Here is a 19,593-nt window from a genome sequence, read left to right as displayed (position 1 = left end):
TTATATATACCGGTAGTGAGAGGGTGGGGAGGGGTATTACTAAGAACGGTGGTGGGAATGGGCGATTGGCTGATAGGTGTGGTAAACCTGTTGACGACTGTTAATGACTGCAATTGGTCTTACAGGAAAAAGCAATGGGTGAGATGGCTAAAAATAGCTTTATCGTGTATAATGAGATAAGAATCCAATGTCTCTATTCAGACCAGGTCTCTCCATGGTTTTAAGTCTGGTAATAAGTTGCAATTCAGCAACTTCTCTTTCCAGTCTATTTCTGAAATTCTTTTGTAATAAGACAGCTACTTTGAGATCTTGTATAGAATGTCCTGGGAGATTGAAGTGTTCTCCTACTGGTTTCTCTGTCTTGTGCTTCCTGATGTCAGATTTATGTCCATTTATCCTTTGGTGTAGGGTTTGGCCTTTTTGTCCAATATAGAGAGCTGAAGGGCACTGTTGGCATTTGATGGCATACACAATGTTAGAAGATGAGCAATTAAATAGTCCTGAGATGGTATGTTTGATGATGTTGGGGCCAGTAATGGTGTTGTCCGGGTGTATGTGGCAGCAAAGTTGGCATCTGGGTTTATTGCGGGCTCTGGTACCAGTGTCCATGTTAAGTCCTGTTGTTGTATTATTGTGGGTGAGGAGTTGTTTAAGATTGGGTAGCTGTCTGTAGGCGATGAAAGGTCTTCCTCCCAGAGCTTGAGAAAGAGAACTGTCATTGTCTAGGAGAGGTTGTAGATCTCTGATGATGCGTTGTACTGTTTTAACTTGGGAGCTGTATGTGATTACTAGTGGTGTTCTGTTATTTTCTTTTTTAGGTCTGTCTTGCAGCAAGTTATCTCTGGGTATCAGTCTGGCTCTGTTGATCTGTTGTTTAACTTCATCAGGCGGATATTTTAGTTCTAAAAGGGTTTGCTACTACCGGTAGCAGTATATCACAGCTTATTTAAATTGAGAGTCGTCTTAGAGATCCATAGTTAAAAGTAGAAGTCAGCAAATGTCTCCTCTTTTTTGCTATTCAAAAAATGGCAACCCTAGTTAGGTTGACCAGTGGTCTGAATCAGTATCAGTAAAAGGCAGCATCCTTTGTTGTTCAGCTGACCAGATGAAGAGCCAGAGTAGTTGTTATTTATTAAATTTTTATACCAACCTTCATCTGAGGATCACAGAGCTGTTTACAATATAAAAACACAAAGTTACACACCTGTTTTGTTCATTTGTAGCAGATTTGTTGAAGGATACAGTCTACATTCTGGATTTATATTCCCAAAGGAGTTTTAAAATTAGTCTCACTGAAGTCAGGGTCTGCCTTCAAGCATGCAAGGTAGACTTCATTTTGTGTTAGCTACGTGTGATAAAACTATTGTTACTACTTAAATTATCCATATAAAGTTATCTTTTCTTGGGTCCCAGGATAAACACTTTTGAAATGCCATTTGCATTTATAAATTGTTCTCCTAAAATAATAAGCATAATGTAACTATAAAAAACTGATAAGTGCATGTGTACTTTCATTTGGTTACCTAAGTGAGTGTTGTGGTTACTGTGTTAAAACAGAGAGGCCTGGGAGAGTTACGATAGTGATTGTTAACTAAATTGCAATTCCCGAGAGCAAGGAGATAAATTTTTCAGGAGACTGGCATAATGTCCAAAGCTTAAAATCACAAAGCAAAACTTAAGTGAAAAGTCTTGTATGAGGCCTTAGAGACATGATATGAAGCTTGTGGTTTGTTCCAAAATTAGCAATTCCACTGCCCTGCCACACCCTTTCATTACTCTCCACTTGTATCTGTTTTTTCTTCAAACATCCTGTAACTTTTTTTTTAAACCCAATCATATGTAATTAGGGGAAATGCAAAGACTTTTAATGTCTTGGATTCCAAAATTTTGAAGCTTTTAAGAAACTTCAAACATGTCTGCTAAAGAAATGTGAATTTGCTCTACTAACAAAAACTTGTTAAATAACAATTGTAAAGTGCACTAATCTCAAGTTCCTGGTCTCTTTGCCCAGGAAAAAAGGGCAATCTGGTAGTATTCTACAGCGCATACATTTAAATCAGTGAATATTTAGAAGAATATACAGTTATAAAATTTATTACGTAGATGACAAGTATCCCTTTAGATTGATATGCCAGGTTGTTATGTAAGTCCTTGAATAGTGGTTTAGTTTTCTTTAAATGGTGGTTGGTGGCATATGTTTATATTAATCCTTCCCATTTCTGTTAAGTTGTGTGCTCACTTGAAAATGTAGAGGCAAAGATAGTTGCCATTTCCAGACATAGAAACAGTACTACTACTCATTGTTGTCCGTGCTATTGTGTGCAGCCAGGATGTCCTGGGGAAAGACTCTGTTCAAAGCTGATGTTAAGTAATATCAGTGTGCCAGTAATGGCCGAAAGGAAGGCTATAGGAATCTTTGGAGGGAAGTGTTTCAGGAAGAAGGTAGGAATCTTGCACTTTATATCTTACATTTGTCCGCTTGCCTGTTTATAGAAAACATAAACGTGCAATCTTTGTCTTGTTTGGAATTTCAGATTATAAACATAGGGTTACAATCCTAAATAAACATAATGGAACTAAGTTATTGAATTCACTGCTACTGACTTCCAAAAATGATTTGTGTCGTAAAGGGAGCAATGAAGAATTGCTTCCAGAACAGGAAAGTGTGTGCGTTTCTTCTGGCAACATATATTTAGAAAGAAATAGTTAAACAACTTGCATTGTATATTATACTTTTCATTTTCTTGCTTTCTTTCCTAGCCTTCTAATTTCCATAGTTAACCATTTGTCTGAAGTTTGAAAATTGATTTCCTGACATAATTTTTCTCCAAATGCCTAATGTAATTTTAAATCTTGCTTTATATTTATGTTAGGAGTATTGTAATATGCAGTTATATATACATTTTTCTCAAGGAGAAGGCTTAATGCTTGAATATTATACAAGGGAAGCATGCGATTTTAACAAAACAAAGTAGTTGATACCTGGCATGTTGAAAGTTTTACATTTTTCTTACTGAAAATAATGATCAATGCAATAGAGGATTGCTTAGTTCAAGACTCATTTGTTAAAATGCTTATGATGAATACAAACGTACATTCTAATGTTTAGCAGACGTGATTTTGGCACATATTCAATGAATGCCGAGGCATTGTTTTCAGGACGTAGAATGTATGATGAAACTTCTTCCACCACACCTAGAATATCTGTCTAACTGTTAAAATCCATGTAGTCTAAGTAGCTCATTAGCTTATCATAGTATTGTATAATTACTAGAGAGTTAATTTCTATCAATTTACTGGAAAAACTCTTCCTTTCACAGAGGAAGTCTAATGGAATATCCGGCTTAGTATATTTGTTATCTTTTTGTGTTTGCACACCTGGCAGGAAACTTTAGTTTTTTGCACAATTCATGATGTAAGCTACATTTTTAACCTCTAATTATACATTCAATTATTTTTCTTCTATACTTCATTTTTAAAATTGAACTGAAGATTTAATTTTTTTTAAATTGAACTAATTGCCAGTCCCAGACTTTTTTTATAGGTCAGAATGCGGTTATCAGTCAGATTATGCACTTCTCTGAATTTTCCCATGCAGTTTTGCTTCAAAACATGTGCACAGAAGCATATTTTATGGGGAAATGTGTACAAAAATGTGTATTTTAGGGGTATGTGAATTGAAAACATGCAAAACTACCGTACATATTTTAGGGAAATAATGTAGACAAAATGCATAGTTTAGGGGAAATGATACAATTTAAATGCATTTAATGCATTAAAAACCTGCAAGAAATGATTAAGTGCATAGGAAAGAAGGAATAGAAAAATAGAAAGAATAGAGGAATAGGATGAATAGAAATAGATCCATTTATGCCTAGGAGAAAGGGTGTACGATTTCTATTGGGTACCAATCCAGATGACCCATTCTTCCCATCCCACTCTGCAATTACTGCAAAGAAAAAGATTTGCATAATCTTGTCTAGTGTAGCCCTAACTAGTCTGATCTATTACAGGGCATTATTCCTTTATGTAGATTATATTTTGTTTTCCTATCTCTGAAAAACAGTTACCACTTCCAAGTCTTTTGCTAAGGGAACTTCTTATACTTCCCTTCTTGTCATGAGATGTAGAGAATTCTCAGGTTCTTAAGCAGCTTTTGTAAGCGCAGAAATTTAACATTGTTTTACATTGTCAGTTTTCATTCATAGGCATTCTAACATGGCATTTCTGAAGAGGGTCTCATGTTGGTAAATGTAATTTAAAATTGTAGAAAGCAGGCTTCAAAGATACTGAGATAGAATTTATAATATCAGTATACTACATTTAATGAATATTTGGGTACCTAGATGCTACTGTCAAATTTATAGATGTTCTATTCTATGTTCCCCATAATTATTAGTTCAACAGGTTATATAGATAGCCCTGTGGTTTGACTTGGAAGCAGTTTCATGGCCTGTGAAAGTACAATCTGATTAATGTACTCTTCTTTGTTTTCTTCCTTAGCTGTAAACTTCAAGGAAGTTAATGAAGAAAACAAGCGAGAAGTCCTAAGTGAGATATTCTCTTCTATTGACACACTGGCATTCACATTTGGCAACATGTAAGTAAAAAATAATTAACTGTTCGGTTTGTTTCTTGAAGCACCTTAGTCTCACCTTCTTTGAACTCTGCTGCAATGTGACACTTTTGTGTTTCATCCCTTTTGTCCATTTGTTGGTCTATACTTTACTTGTCCCCCTGCCAATCCTGTTTTGGACTACGTAGATGCTGCTCTTACAATATGAGAAAGAATGGGTATTTGTAAAGTCCTCTGGCTGAGAAACCTAATCATTGTGTTCTGGTCCATTCCTTTCTTGTGACTGCTTCTTCATAATCATTTCCCACAGTAGCTCTGCCTATTTGCTCCAGTAATTACAAAGGTACCTTAAGGGGAAATTAAGAAACTATGGCTGTGTTTGGACATCTTACTGAACAATGATTTAAAATGAATTTGTTGTTGTTGTAGAAACATGCTAATGCAAGATATTGAAGAGCATAGTCTCCCCCACACATTTGCGTGCTTCTCCTGCCCTCCTCTTGTACAAGAGGTTTACTTGGAAGAGGTTTACTTGGATTAGTTTCAAGCAGACCAATTTAAAACTGTGATCTCTGAACCTGGTTTATTCAACCATAGTTAATGTTAATCACAGTTCTGGGTTCTGATTATGCTACACAGTGCCATAAAGCAGATGCTTCCAGACTCCTCCCAGCTGCCCAGGATGAGGAAAGGGGAAGCATATGAGCCTGGGAGGTAGTTAGGCTCGCTCACATCTCACTGAGCCATAGTTTAACGTGACAACTGAATGCTTTCAATGTCTACCCAATGACTGGGAAAATATACTCTTGCCTTCTAAGTTTGGTTGACTCCGATTTCAGTGAACCATATCTTGAACTACCAATGATCAAAATAATTTGTAGTAAAATAGTTTCACATCTAGGTTTCGTATCTATTTTCTACTTATCTTTTACAGGCGCAGGACGCCTTAAATAAACACTGAACATTCCCATGTGGTTGTCTGTTCTGAGTACAGTGGTCCTTCAGGTTGCAGACGCTTCAGGTTACAGACTCCGCTAACCCAGAAGTAGTACCTCGGGTTAAGAACTTTGCTTCAGGATGAGAACAGATCGTGTGGTGGCAGCGGGAGGCCCCATTAGCTAAAATGGTACCTCGGGTTAAGAACATTTTCAGGTTAAGAAAGGACCTCCAGAACGAATTAAGTTCTTAACCCAAGGTGCCACTGTATTAGGTAGACATTTTGTTCTTGTATAGCATGGCAAAGCATGAGTGAATTTTCTTCTGGTTCTCATGACAGAGTTTCAGACTTCCTTATGGGAGATGTGGATAATAGCTCAACATTGGGTCTTCCCATATCTCGACAAAGTCAGGTAGGGTGAATATATTTTTTAAGTTGTTAAAATACATTTTGCCTTTAGTAATATTATAGAAGAGAGCATTATTTTTCTGACTATCCAGCAGGATCAGTTTAAAATGATTTTGTTGTTGTTGTAGAAATATGCTAATGCACAACTAAAACTGATGTTTTCTAAGAACTACGGTAATAAGCAGTTCCTAGATGTAAATAGCTTCTCTTTGGAGGTTCTTTACTGTGTTCACACAAAAGTAGTTAAGGTGCTTGGGCCAAGCAGAGCTGAAGTAGGAAGCTGCAAATTAATTGCTGTGTCAAATTGTATTAGATGAAAAAGTAACTTTCAAGCCCTGTTTGTGCTTCAGCTGCTTTAATGGTACTTGGTAAATTAAGTCAATGCTTAATCCAGGTAAGATGAAGATATTATAGGTGGGGAAATAGATTCCTCCAGATAGAGATATGCAACTAGTCCTAAGTGGGGTTGTGTACCCCCTGAAGAGCTGGCAGTTTGGTAGTGAACATGAATGATGCTAACTGTGGATGCTCAGGTGATAGCAGTGGCCAGGAGTGTTTTTTACTAGCTTTGACTGGCTCGCTAGCTGAGACCCTATCTGGAGAGAATGGATGTTACTTCAGTTATCCATGCATACTAGTGACATCCAGGCTAGACTGTTATAATGCACTCTATGTGGGGCTGCCATTAACGATAGTTCTGAAACTTTGACTGGTACAAAATATGGCTACCCAACTGCTTGGGTGGCCAGGCAGCTAAAGCATATTACACCTGTGTTGTACCACTTGCACTAGTTACCAGAGTGTAACTAATTTACTAGGCCTAATTTAAAATGTTGCTCAGTTATTGCATTGTCCTATTGATATCGCTTGAAAACCTTGGTTGCAGCAAGCCAGCTGATTGGGGGGGAGGGGAGAGAGAGAGAAAACAAAACCGGAAGTCTCAAGGAACATTAGAGGAATGGTATAAGCAATGTGGTCTCTTTCATTGGCAGAAAATCTTACTAAACAAGCGTTAATAGGGTGGTGCAGGCAGTTCTGCCACACAGGGTGCTGAGCCGAGGGAGTGCAAAATTGAGAAGATCCATTGGGGGCTCCAATTTTTGGCCTTGCACAGGGCACCATATTACGAAAGATTGCTGAAGTCCGCCCTTGATGGCTACCCTTATGTGCTTATGAGGCAGCCATCTTTTTTCTTTATCATGTTCCTAGTAGGCTATTTTTTTAAGAGTTGAAGGAAATAAAATACTGGAGGCATTGCCTCTCACTCATTTCTTTTGTCCCACTGCAATCTATCATCAAACAAATTTTGCAATTTTATGTTGGCTCTTTTTGAAGCACCCCAAAGAGAATGGACTGAAAATACAGTGTGCAGTGATGCTTCCATCATATCACCTTCAGCTCTCTGTATCACCTGCCAGTTTTCTAGTGTGTTGGTAGAGGAGAAGCTAATCTTTTTACCTTCTGTCACATTGAGAGCTTCCTTGATTGACTGAAAGGGGTGTGTAATTGAAGTTAAGCATTTCTAATATGCTTAACCTGCAAGCAATTGGCACATTGTATGTAAACCGGATTTTATGTTTCCACTGATGCATCTTCATGCTTCATTTGTTGCACCCAATCCAGTACCATTTTGTCAAAATTGGCATCTGTTGTACTGTACAAGCATAGAAACTGCAGTACATTTTTCCCCCAATAGAAAATAGAATACTTTTACTTGTACTTATATTTATTGCTCTTGGGATGCTTTGTAAAATGTGTTAGTACATGTGCAACAAACACGTGTTGAATATTTGTGACAATTGACGCTGTTAACCCCATTCCCAGTGCCCGCCTTATATTCTGAACATTTTAAAAGCTTTTTCTTATGCCTAATAGACTTTGCCTGACATCATTGTCCAGATTCATATGAGGTTGACTAGCTGGAAAGTCTTAATTTTAAATGGTAGTGCATGTTGGTATTATTATTATTATTATTATTATTATTTTATTTGTACCCCACCCATCTGGCTAGGTCCCCCAAGCCACTTTGGGTGGCTTCCAACAAATATTAAAATACATTAAAATGTCACAGATTAACAACTTCCCTAAACAGGGCTGCCTTCAGGTATTTTCTGAATGTCATGTAGTTGCTTATCTCTTTGACCTCTGATGGGAGGGCGTTCCACAGGATGGGTGCCACTACATAAGGTTACCTATGGGCCCTTTATAACCTTTTTTGTCCAATTTTGTATTTTCCTTTCCAATTTTATTTATTTTTGGATGGGGGAGGGGGTTCTGTTCGCTTTTACACCAAAATGGACATTTGGCCATTTTCCTTTCTAATGGAGAAAAATGGGAACAATACTTCCTTTCCATCCACTTTGCATGGACAGGTTACTGTGCTGTTGAATTGAAAATACGTTTTCAGGAATATTGTGCAAAGTTTAAAATACACTTGAGGTCATGCATTGGCTATGCATCAAGTTCATTCATAAATTAGGCATTTTTTCAGGGGGAATAGTTAACCTATTTTGTTAAGTAACCAGCTCCATCAAGGCTTTAAAAGGCTGTTTGAAAATGTTTGACACATTGAAAAGCTTTCTATGCTACCTAAATTGTCTTGCCCTTTTCAACCATTGTAGATTTAAAAGGGAATGGAGTTACTGGGCAGGAGTGCATTCTACTCCATTCTCTTGCTATGTCAGTATTGAAAAACGCCACATAGTTAGTATACGTTAAGTGTTTAATCATCTGTTTGCTTAGTTGATGCTAACAGTCTGCATTTTATTGAATGCTAGTCTTTTGAAAATCTTTCTGTGGATTCCGGGGGATCACTGCACGAAAAGGATGACATACAAGGGACAGGTAAGCATTACATACAGTGATTTGGTCTCTGTTATGTTTTTAGACATGTAGAAATAATCAAATTTTAAAATACCTTTTCTTTTCTTCTCTTACTATGGGGGGAAACTACTGGTATTTAACAGAAGTGAGTTTAGAACTGAAGTTAGCCCCATTGAAATCACAAAACCTCTGTGCTATTGGAAGTTGCAGCATGAACTTCAGCTATTTATACATTTTTTTCCTGTTTAGTTCATTACAGAATAAAGTTTTATGTTGGCCATATGATTTGTTAAGATTTAATTATGTGACCCTTTAATTTGTTCTAAAAGCCTTGTCAGTTCAATTTAGTGTCAACTAGCATTTAAAGAGAATCTCAAGATCAGAGCTGCTTTAGTCTCCACAGTTGGCTGATACAAGCTGTGCTGTTGCTGTGTGGTCATGTCTAAAATTCACTTTTTTGCATTTGACATTTTATTTTCAGGGCACCTTAGAGCTGAAGAGATTGATAGCGCTCTCCTAAGGAACGATAATGGAATTGAATCAGCTCTGTCCTATGCTAAGGCATGGTCAAAATACACGAAGGATATAGTTGCATGGGTAGAGAAAAAGCTTAACTTGGGTGAGTGGTTCTTTCTGGCACCTAATGAGCTTTGTCATGATGGAATTAAATCTGTTGTCAGGATTGTGCTACAGACTGTCAGTAATGTGATTTCTAAATTAGTAGCTGTTCACTGAAATGAATGGAACTGTTGCCTGTTTCTTGTGACTGAAATATTTGTAGCAAAATAGTGTCTGTGTCCTGTTAAATGAAGACTACAGAGAAGTTTATGCTTGTTCTTACTGCTCTCACTCACTACGTGAAACCGGTCTTCCTTCCCTACAGAAATGGAATGTGCTAAAAGCCTGGCAAAAATGGCAGAAACAACTAAAGCTATTGTTGGCCCTCAGGTGAGTCTTCACTTAATAAAAATGCACTGTTAATAATACACACACTTTTCTGTTGATTATGGAAGTTCCGCTGAATTATTCTTTGCTGTTTCCTTTATTTGTAGTTTTTTTCTATTTAAATTCTGATAAATATTCTTTCGGCTTATTTTTTTGCTACTTGAAAGTAAGAAAAATTAAGCAAACTTTTTTTCTTTTGTTTTACAATATTTTATTCATTGTTACAAGTGTAACTCTGGAACTACTGGTAGGTTTTTTAAAAACTGAACATTTTGTCTTAATAGAATGAAGGTCTACGTAAGGGTATTAATGTAATATAACAACTTAATTTTGTCATGGATCTGTCTAAAGCACTTTTCCCACTTAAATCAGTGGGAGGATTTGACCTAAAGGGATACTCTACTAATTTACATGTTTTGGCTTACAGGATTACATGCCATTCCAATCAATATTCATAAATGCATTCCAAAATGATGTAGAGAACAGTCAGCTCTGGCAACAAACGGCATCAGCTCTCCAAACTAATAAATTTGTTCAGGTAAAACCAATGATATTTAAAAGTGTTTTTACTTGCATAGCTCACAGGCATATATATTTTAGCCATTGACATTTCCTTACACAGTCATTGGATTTCTCTTATGTAGCCACTCCTTGGAAGGAAAAGCGAACTGGATAAACAAAGGAAGGAGATCAAGGAGCTTTGGCAACGAGAACAAAAGAAAATGGTTGGTATATTTGAACATAATATATTGTGGGGGGCATTCAGGGATTTCCATCTGCTTGCACAATGGAAATCTTCTTCCCCCAACATCCCCCTGTGTTTCCCCCAAATCTGCTTTGTAGGTTTGGGGAACTTGTGGAGCTGATTTATGGAGGAGGATTTATGGTGCAGGAGGAGAAGCCCCATAGCATGAGAAGACTTCACTCGTACTATGTGGGATATCGCCCTTTGTTTCAAATAGAAATTCTAAACTTCCAAACTTGCCCGCAGAGCATACAATATAGGCATTCAGCATACATTACTTACTGTAATTCATTGAAAAAGTTTACATATTTTAAAAAAGAAAGAAAAATCCACTAGTTACAATTTTCTTCACATTTATGGCATAAAGGCCACAGTTCCTATGCTTTCCCATACTCCCATTCCCACAGCCCAATGTCTGGATGATGATGATGATGATGATGATGATGATTAAAAAGCTTTGAGTTAGAATATAATGTGTCGCATTTCTCTATTCTACAACATGGAAACTGCTAATATTGAGATACTTTCTTTTGGAATGAGCAGCAAGAACTGGAATCCACCGTTAAAAAAGCAAAGCTATTGTATCTTCAGCGGCAAGATGAATATGAAAAGGCAAAATCATCAACTGTTCGTGCTGAAGAGGAGCACCTGACCTCCAATGGGGGTATTATTAAAGATGTCAGTAAACTTGAGAAAAAACGAAAACTCGAAGAGGAGGCTCTCCTAAAGGTAAGGAAACTTCTTTAGATATGTTAGCAATGAAATGCAGTGTTACACTAGTTCTTGGAAAGATGTGATTCATAGGACATGTTGGTTTGTACTTATGAAATTATAAAGTGCTTTTATTACGGACTACTAAAGGTAGGGTTTCTTCAGGTATTTTAATAGGAAGTTTCTTCACCATCACTCATTCTTTATATGTTTAATTTGTTGTAGGCTGAAGAAGCCAATGAACATTTCAAAGCCAGCATGGCTGAAGTTGAGGAAAAACGAAATGATCTAGAAAATTTCAAAAGTGATATCTTAACCCAGCTACGGGAACTTGTTTATCAGTGTGACCTCACTCTTAAAGCTGTAAGAATGTGTTCCTTGTGTTCTAGACAAGAAGAAAATCATTATTGTTGGAATATCATGTATGAAAATGATTTGATATATATCTCTGAAGCATTATGGCCAACACTGCTGGTATATTGACTAAAACAATCATATTGGTTTTATTTGGGCCAACCTATAAGCTGTGGTGTCATAGTGGATCATGAACAACTCATGCTCCTTCTACATTTATTGTTTTAGCACAAACCATGGTTTGCCAAGCTGCTTGAATTAGAAGGCTGTGCTTAGTGTTCGGTCTCCAACCCAAGACTGGAAACCCACTTCAAACCATGGTTTCACATTCTGGTTTGGAAGCCTGGGCAATTATAGCTTGCCAGTTCAGATGCCCTGACAAAATCATGGTTAATGCTAAACAGGAAATTGATAGGAAAGCTGTTGCAGAGAGGGGAAACAGGCAAGTCCATGACTCATTGCTCATCTTCCATACCCATGGTTTGGAGAACTGTCTTAATGGTGTCTGTATGGTTGTTTCATTCAGTATATTAGTAATTTTTAAAAGTAGTCTGGAGAACTATCTAAACAGAGCCACTTGCCTAGTTCAGGGGGTAATGGGGAACAATGGTTTTCCACAGTGCTGAAAGAGCGGCAGCAACCCTTTGTCTTGTGCACCCCCTGCTCTCCTCTTTCTCTGCTGTGAGTTGGAGATCAGAAATTCCAGATTCATTGGTTTTTCTTTATGTGCATTGGTACTAAGTACCGGTAGAGAATCTCTTCATGTTCCTTTATCTTGAAACAACAGTGAGCCAACCTTCAGAGCCTTACCTCATAAAGTGGCAAGTGGGAGGGAAATACAGCTGCAGCTTTGGTCTGCCTTAGCTTTGACTTAAAGCTTCTGTGAATTGATTGATAATAGCTTGTAGTACAGTAGATTAAATAGAATACTATTGTTCCTAGAACCTCATTTTTGAAGTCTGTCCAGAATTGAGTGGTTTCCTGGTACTATGATGTCAAGCACTCTGAATTGCTAAATAGTGCTGCAAAACATCTCATGAAACTAGACAAGCTTCACACAACATGTGGCAAAAGATGTTTGTGAATGGTTTTTCTGTGAAGTTATTTATTTCATAAATTGGAATATCCATCCAGATAACATAAGTTTCCACAGCTTAATTATAGCAAGCCATTCATGGAAGGCAGACAACATCAGGAAGACAAGCAGAGGAGTTCATTAGGTTATGTATTAGTATAAAGTGTCCATTTGTCTTTGGGAAGAAAGGCCTAGAATCTTAGATGATAAATCTGTTTTGTATACATACCTGCTATTTAACTTTAGTGGATGAACTGTACTATGATGCATGCTGTCTGTTAACACATACATCAACTTATGTTGAACTGAAGATGACACAGCTTTTTTGTAAATGTGGATGATACCGAAATGGAAGGGTTTTAGCATTAAATTGTTCTGCAGCTATGCCTTGCATATTAATCCTTAACTTTATAATAAATAGGGGGCAACCCAAGCAGCATCTTGAATGAGAGGCTGGCACCATATCACATTTCTAAGTATGGAAGCTTGAGGCTTCTAGTCAGACTGCTGTGCACCAACTACAAACACTGCAATTTCTTTATATTCTCTCTTCAGATTTCTGAATAACAAGAGACTCGGTTTTTCAACGTTTTATAGTTCTCCTTTCTTTCTTTTTTCGGTCTTGCTGATTAAGTAAAGTTTCCAAAAAACATTGGTTTCTACCTAAACCAATTCTTGCATGAGTGAAATGCAGTTTCACTTGTGTAAAGTGGCTTCCATGAGTTCTACCAGTTCTTCTTCCCATTACAGTTCCCTGTGCCCACATCCCATGCTATACTAGAGGGTTTCCCAAACCTTAGGAAGGACTTTTCCAGGCATTTAGGGGGCTTAAGTGAGGTTTGGTGGGAACAACGTGTTGTGTAAGCAAAGTTACACTCATGCTTCTTTAGATCCAAATCAGTACCACTACAGGCAATCAGAATTCACCCTTTCGCTGACTTCTATCTACCATATATTCTGGCGTATAAGACTACTTTTTAATCCAGGAAAATCTTCTCAAAAGTCGGGGGTCGTCTTATACGCTGGGTGGAGAATCTGCAGTCGAATATACCTCAAACTCTATATTTTAACTGGAAAAGTTGGGGGTCGTCTTATACGCCCAGTCGTCTTATACGCCGGAATATACAGTATCAGTCTCACAAAACAGGGGTTGTTTAACTATAAATACAACTTGCATCCACATGCTTTCTTGAAACCTAAGTATACTGACAGAAGGGAAATGGAGAAGTTTAAGAAAAGTTGAGCAAACTATGACAGAAAGCTGTAATTGTGAACTAAAATCATTTGTGAACTATTTTTGTAAGTCTTAAGAGATGCAGGGAATATTTCAAACCTTTGTTTCTTGAAATAACTCTATTTCAAATATCTTTTTGTTCCACCCAGGCAACAGTTAACCTGTTCCAGATGCAGCATGCCCAAGTTGTGTCTCTACCAGTTAACTGTCAGTCCCTCTGTGAGAGTGCCAAGCTTTATGACCCAGGACAGAAGTTCTCAGAGTTTGTGAAGAATTTGCCAAAAGATGATGTTCCCATTGAATCGGGTTCCTTTGAAACTCAGAGCTCCCAGGTTGGAGGGTGAGAGCTCAGATACCATCTTCGCTTACTTGGCAGCAAATGTGAACAAAATGCTAGAGGAATGTAGATAGAAAATAAAAGAGAGAAAGAACTTGTTACTTTAATAAGTCAGGCATTGTTGAAAAATGAATGGAAATGGGTTCTAAAAGACAGGCGACTTTTCATAGTGTAGAGCAGAGTTTAGTTTTTTGTTGTTGATTTTTGCTGAGGATTCCCCCCCCCCCAATTTAGCCAAAAAAGAAAGATATGGAGAAGGTACCTCAGCTTGCGCAAGTTCTTGGCTCTCACTTAAGTTCGTTGTCCAGTCATTTGTGGCAACAGTTGATGCTTATCACTGTGTCTATTCTTGTTGCTGAGCACAAGAATTTGGGACAAGTGGGACTTGCAACAAAAAATACTGCAGCGTGAAGAATTCCTGGTCAGGATAATGCATTCTGTTACATCCTCTCTCCCCATTTTCCAGTCATCCTCCTCCCACCAGAAAGTCAGCATTCTGTGGCTATTGAAGATGCTCAGTCCCTCATTGAGATATTTTGGTGGTTCGCCCCTAAAGGCTATTTGTCTTTTTAAAATATTGTACATTAAACCTTGGGGCTTTCATAAGTCTGCTGATAACCTCCTCTTTTGAGCATGGGTGGTGTCATTTAGATTACATAAGCAACGTCCCCTGTCTTGAGTATTGGAAATAAGGGGGTGGAATGATGGAAGCAGTATTCGAAGTTAGGCCTGTCAGACTGTTCCAATGTGCTTTTAATACCTGATGGGCTCTTGTACTCCTTAACCTCTGCAATAAATTCATAAAATCCTGGAAATGTTTTATTTATAAAAGCATTAGTTTGCAACATTTAATATCGGTATTAAGTCAGCTTTGGAACTTGATTAAATACTCATTTTATGTTTTCCGTTTCAAAAAAGCTGAATATAAGAAAATGTAACTCTCTCAAAAGTTCTTAACTTAAAGCTTGAGGTAATAATAGCAGGAAATTCAAAGTTAGTCTTGGGATACTTGTCTGTAGACTTCCTGCCTGTCATTAATTTGTCTTAAATCCATGCTCCAACATTTCCAGAGATAAAAGCGGCTTTCACCATGCACTTCAACTAAGTCATCCAATGAAAGCACCTACTTTAGTCTTTTGTCTTGAGCTCTCTCATGATAAATTACTATTATGATAGATAACTAAGTTGTTAAGGCCATTACTTAGGGAAACACGGGCAGCTTCTGTTGTGCTGGGAGGAGAAAAGCTGATTAAGCATAGACTTCCTGCTGCTGAACATTACTAATAAGCTCTTTCTGTATTTGGATGTTGTGGGGTATTTTTAATTATATCTAACATTAGGGTGCAAATGTAAGAAGGCAGTGGAAGTTACATTTGACAACTTAATACAAAAGCCCTGTGCAGAATCGGTATGCCTTACACCTCAGTTGCAAATTGAATCAATCAACTCTGCTGATGGATAAATGCTGTAAGCACCAAAAGCTTACATTTGAAAATAAAATACTGGATGAAACAAATTTCATCCTACCACACAGAGTCCCACAACTAACTAATAAATATTATATGCCCTTGTTCTTTGGTCAAACACATACACTCATTTTATTCCTAAACAGGCAAAAAAGCACAAAATCCAACTCAGGGACATGCTCTAGTTGGACTAACCTGTCCCCTCCATCTACTATCTACTGTCCTGTTGGAATGATTCAGGAGATGGGGGATGGGGGCAGGCAAAGACGCCTTGGAGCCTGCTAGGGTGGATATTTCCAAAAATAAAAATGTTTTCCTCTCTCCAGGGTTTTCAGTAAACGATCAAACTATGTCCATGCATCACAAGGAAATTTATCCCAGTGCTCAGGAGATTTTCCCGCTCAGTTACTAGAAGACATTGTAAGTCCAAGCTGTCTTCGATCTCAAAGATTGGAGAAAAAAGATCATCAAGCAGCACAGATGTCTCTGGTAATATTTTTGTAGGTTTCTAAATCTTCATGGTAAAGTAGTCTTCCTTTAAAGGTCACCTACAGTAAGCCATTGCCAGTACTCAGATGGTTATGTAATAAACAAAATACATTATTAAATTAAAACTTTTAGGTTATGGGGTTTTGCTTTCTGTTTTGTTTTATTTTTCACTGATTTTTGATTTTAACATTAGTACTTATTTTGGCAAACCAGATAAAATATGACTAGAAGCAATGTAGAAAATTGTTGAAATGCTTGTATTTTAATAGTACAAGGTTGACTTTAATGTTTTATTTTACGATTTGAATTCATTCTTTTTCTTTTCTTACAGCTGTGCGTGGGCCCCCACCATTCAGATCCTGGTCAGTTGGTAACCAGAGTGGAGGAATGTGCAGTGATCTGAAAGTGCAGGAGGAAGCAGTGAATCACGGTCTGTAGACTCTCCATCTGCAAGCCCAGGTACAGAGAATATTAATTTTCAAACGCTAATAAATCTTGACAATGAATAGTATATATTGGATGAAATTCCCAGTTTCAGCAGCAGTGGGCAGGGAAGGCATAACTGGAGTGGACTGACTGACTACCATCTGGGGCAGAGGCTAAATGTTTGGCCCCTGTCCTCCACTTCAGTTGTCCCACTCTTCAGAAGCTACTGGTAACTTAACTGTTGAGCACCCTGATCTAGTAGTGCTGTTGTTGAAAGCCAGGCCAATCCATGCTGATCATGTGTAGCCACAATTTTATCATGATGAAGGGGCTGACCTAGTATGCATAAACAAAACTGGGATGGGTAAGCTGGGTGGCCCTGACCTGACTCAGCTGTGCCTATCTTGGTAGTCAGTACAGCACCAGGCTTGACTGTGGGGGTCAAGTGATGGCGTTGCTATATCCATAGGAGCACCATCTCTTTTCCCAGGAAGCTTCTTTTTCTTGGGATGGACTTAAAAGAGTCTGCATTGGTTTGGGGTCAGAGAGATGGACCAGGGGTGCTTCTAGTTTATTAATTAGCCTTTTACTTAGCAGCATCTCTGAGTTGGCTGTGATGGTCTCTGGTGTGGCATTGGAGAACCCAAGGACAATAGACTTGGGTGACATCAATATCCACAGAGACTGCAGTTGGGCCAGCTTGGGACTTCATGGTCTTGGTGACAGCCATAGGGCTGTGTCATTCCAGCACATTGCGCAGGGCACACCCTTGAAGTTGTTTTTACCTCCAAGATATATAAGGGATGGACCAAAGATTGGGTGGTATGTGTTTGTGCAACCTTGTCATAGTTGAACCATTATCTGGTAAAGTTCGAACTAGTGGTGACAGTTTTCTCCCTGTAAGGGTGGTGGGCTCATTCGGATGGCCCACCCTCAGAGGCTGATGTAACCTGAGGAGTTCCTGAATGCTCTGGAGGAATCTTCCAGCAGAGTTTAGATTTGTTTCAATCTGGGTTCAGGCCTGGTCATAGGACTGAGTTTCCCTAACAGATGACCTTACAGAGAGCTGGACAAGGGGAGTTTGCCCTTTCTCTTGCTTCTTGATCTTTCTGTGGCTTTTGATACCACTGACCATAGGAATAGGAATTGGGGGCACTGTGATACAGTGGTTTCTGTCCTACCTATGAGACAGAGTCCAGAGAGTAGCACTGAGATAGTGTGATTTTTTTAGCCCCCCGACGTTTATGGCCTAGTCAAATTATAATAATCTTTTGAATGCCTTTATATACTTGTTTTTAACTGCTTTTGTAAAGAATTTCAATGTTTTATTTCATATATTTTGTAAACTACTTAGAGGTTTTCTTACATTCAAGCAGTATATAATTTTAAAATAAACAAATAGAATTAAATAGGCAGTTTCTTTTAAAGTCTGATAAAAGCCTTGCCTCTTTCATAGGGGACTTTAAAAGAAGGCTTCCCCGGACACCATCTACTGGTACCATGTCCTCTGCGGATGATCTCGATGAAAGAGAACCACCTTCACCTTCAGACTCTGGTAATGTATCTTCATAATTGAATTAATAATTTGCTGCTAGTAGCCTTCATGGTATTAATCATTTTTGGATGCCCTTCCCTGAGTTTTGTTAGAAGAGAGTAGGGAACCAGAGATAATTGGAATGTTTGCCTCGTCGGATCAAAGAAGTAGATTAGCGTATCCTCTCAGCTTAACACACACTAAGACCTGGAACTCTTTTCTCCAGTTTAGAAAAATTTAGGCTTAACTGCTTAGTTATAATGCCAATGTTTCTGCTAAATGCCTGCTTGATAGTAGAGTGGAAAGTAGTAAGCAGCTTCTCTTCTGGCTTGCATGATGCATTGGCAGGAAACTTCAAAGCCCACCATATGTTTGAGCTTGTAGAAATGCATGACTGGACAAAGGTTATTTTCCCCCCAAAAAACAGAAGTACAAGATTGGGAGCTATTCCATATAATTATTAAATGATTCAAATTGTTCCTCAGACCTTCTAAGGCTGCAATCTTCTACATGCTTGCTCAGGATTATGGTCTCATGTTAAGGCCTCATTTCAGAGTATCTGAATGGAAACATGCAAATATATTAGGAGGTAGAAAAGAGTGTGTGTGTGTGTACATACACTTACAAATATGTCTTTTTTATTTCCCTTGGTACAATTTTTTAAATATACAATTCAGAGCTAGTGCTGTACTGTCAATGACCATTTCACTGCTGTCACTGCTTGCAAAGGAGTGACAGATGGGAGGCCCCACTCACCTGTCAAAATGGCCCACAGGCAAGCCAATACAGTATTGTATATTCTTACAATAGTGACCTCTGGGTGTCGTTTTATGTAACCAATAAACATATTTCAGTGTATAAAGAACTTGTTTTTCTATTATGCCATTCCCCCCCAGTACATTAAAGAGCTAATAACAGAATTTGTGTTCTAAGGTTTGAATGATCTAGCATCTGAAATGACCAGTTCACCTGGACCTTTTCGAAACACGATTCTATCTAAGGCAGCGCAAACCCACAAACTGCGGAAGTTGAGGGCTCCATCTAAATGCAGAGAATGTGATAGTCTGGTGGTATTTCATGGAGCAGAGTGTGAGAGGTAAGAAATTCAAACATTGTTTTGGCTTCCTTGGGGGAGGCAGTGTTGCTGCAGTCAGATCATGTGAAAATTTTGGTCTCTGTAGGTTAAAGGGCTTCTTTCACTATGAGGTGCTCTGGAGGTGTGAGGTAACTGATTGGAAGGAGCCAGTACTGGTGTCAGGGCATTTTGCGCCTTAGATGAACTCCCAAGTTGCCGCTCCCCTCTTCACTCATGACCAATTGAATGGCTCAAAGCCCCCACCCCAAAAAAACTGCTAGGTTATCCAGGCTGCAACCTGGAGCTCATTGAGACTAAGATCCAAACTACATGTTAAATGGGAAGTCCATTATAGGTTCTTGTGATGTTTAAAAAATGCAGCTTTGGCGGTTGCCAAGTGGATTTAAGAAGTGACATGTTTTCCTGAGTAGAGATAAGCACTATGTGAAGAAAAAAGT

General features: G+C 38.3%; 1 protein-coding gene across 1 annotated transcript in view; it reads left to right on the top strand.

Moving 5' to 3' along the window:
• The window catches only part of ARHGAP29 (Rho GTPase activating protein 29), a 55,581-nt gene that overhangs the window by 33,653 nt on the left and 2,335 nt on the right, over window positions 1-19,593 (top strand). Inside the window, 16 exon segments of the mRNA XM_033151561.1 lie at window positions 4,504-4,600; window positions 5,853-5,925; window positions 8,699-8,765; window positions 9,226-9,363; window positions 9,628-9,692; window positions 10,117-10,227; window positions 10,334-10,414; window positions 10,978-11,163; window positions 11,371-11,508; window positions 13,958-14,148; window positions 15,938-16,053; window positions 16,056-16,100; window positions 16,432-16,497; window positions 16,500-16,559; window positions 17,983-18,081; window positions 18,994-19,156. Coding sequence (XP_033007452.1) covers window positions 4,504-4,600; window positions 5,853-5,925; window positions 8,699-8,765; window positions 9,226-9,363; window positions 9,628-9,692; window positions 10,117-10,227; window positions 10,334-10,414; window positions 10,978-11,163; window positions 11,371-11,508; window positions 13,958-14,148; window positions 15,938-16,053; window positions 16,056-16,100; window positions 16,432-16,497; window positions 16,500-16,559; window positions 17,983-18,081; window positions 18,994-19,156 — 1,696 coding nt within the window.

Source organism: Lacerta agilis, chromosome 6 (assembly GCF_009819535.1).
Source record: "Lacerta agilis isolate rLacAgi1 chromosome 6, rLacAgi1.pri, whole genome shotgun sequence".
Classification (NCBI taxonomy): Eukaryota; Metazoa; Chordata; class Lepidosauria; order Squamata; family Lacertidae; genus Lacerta; species Lacerta agilis.
Note: the sequence above shows the minus strand (reverse complement) of the source record. Positions and strands in the feature narration are given on the sequence as shown.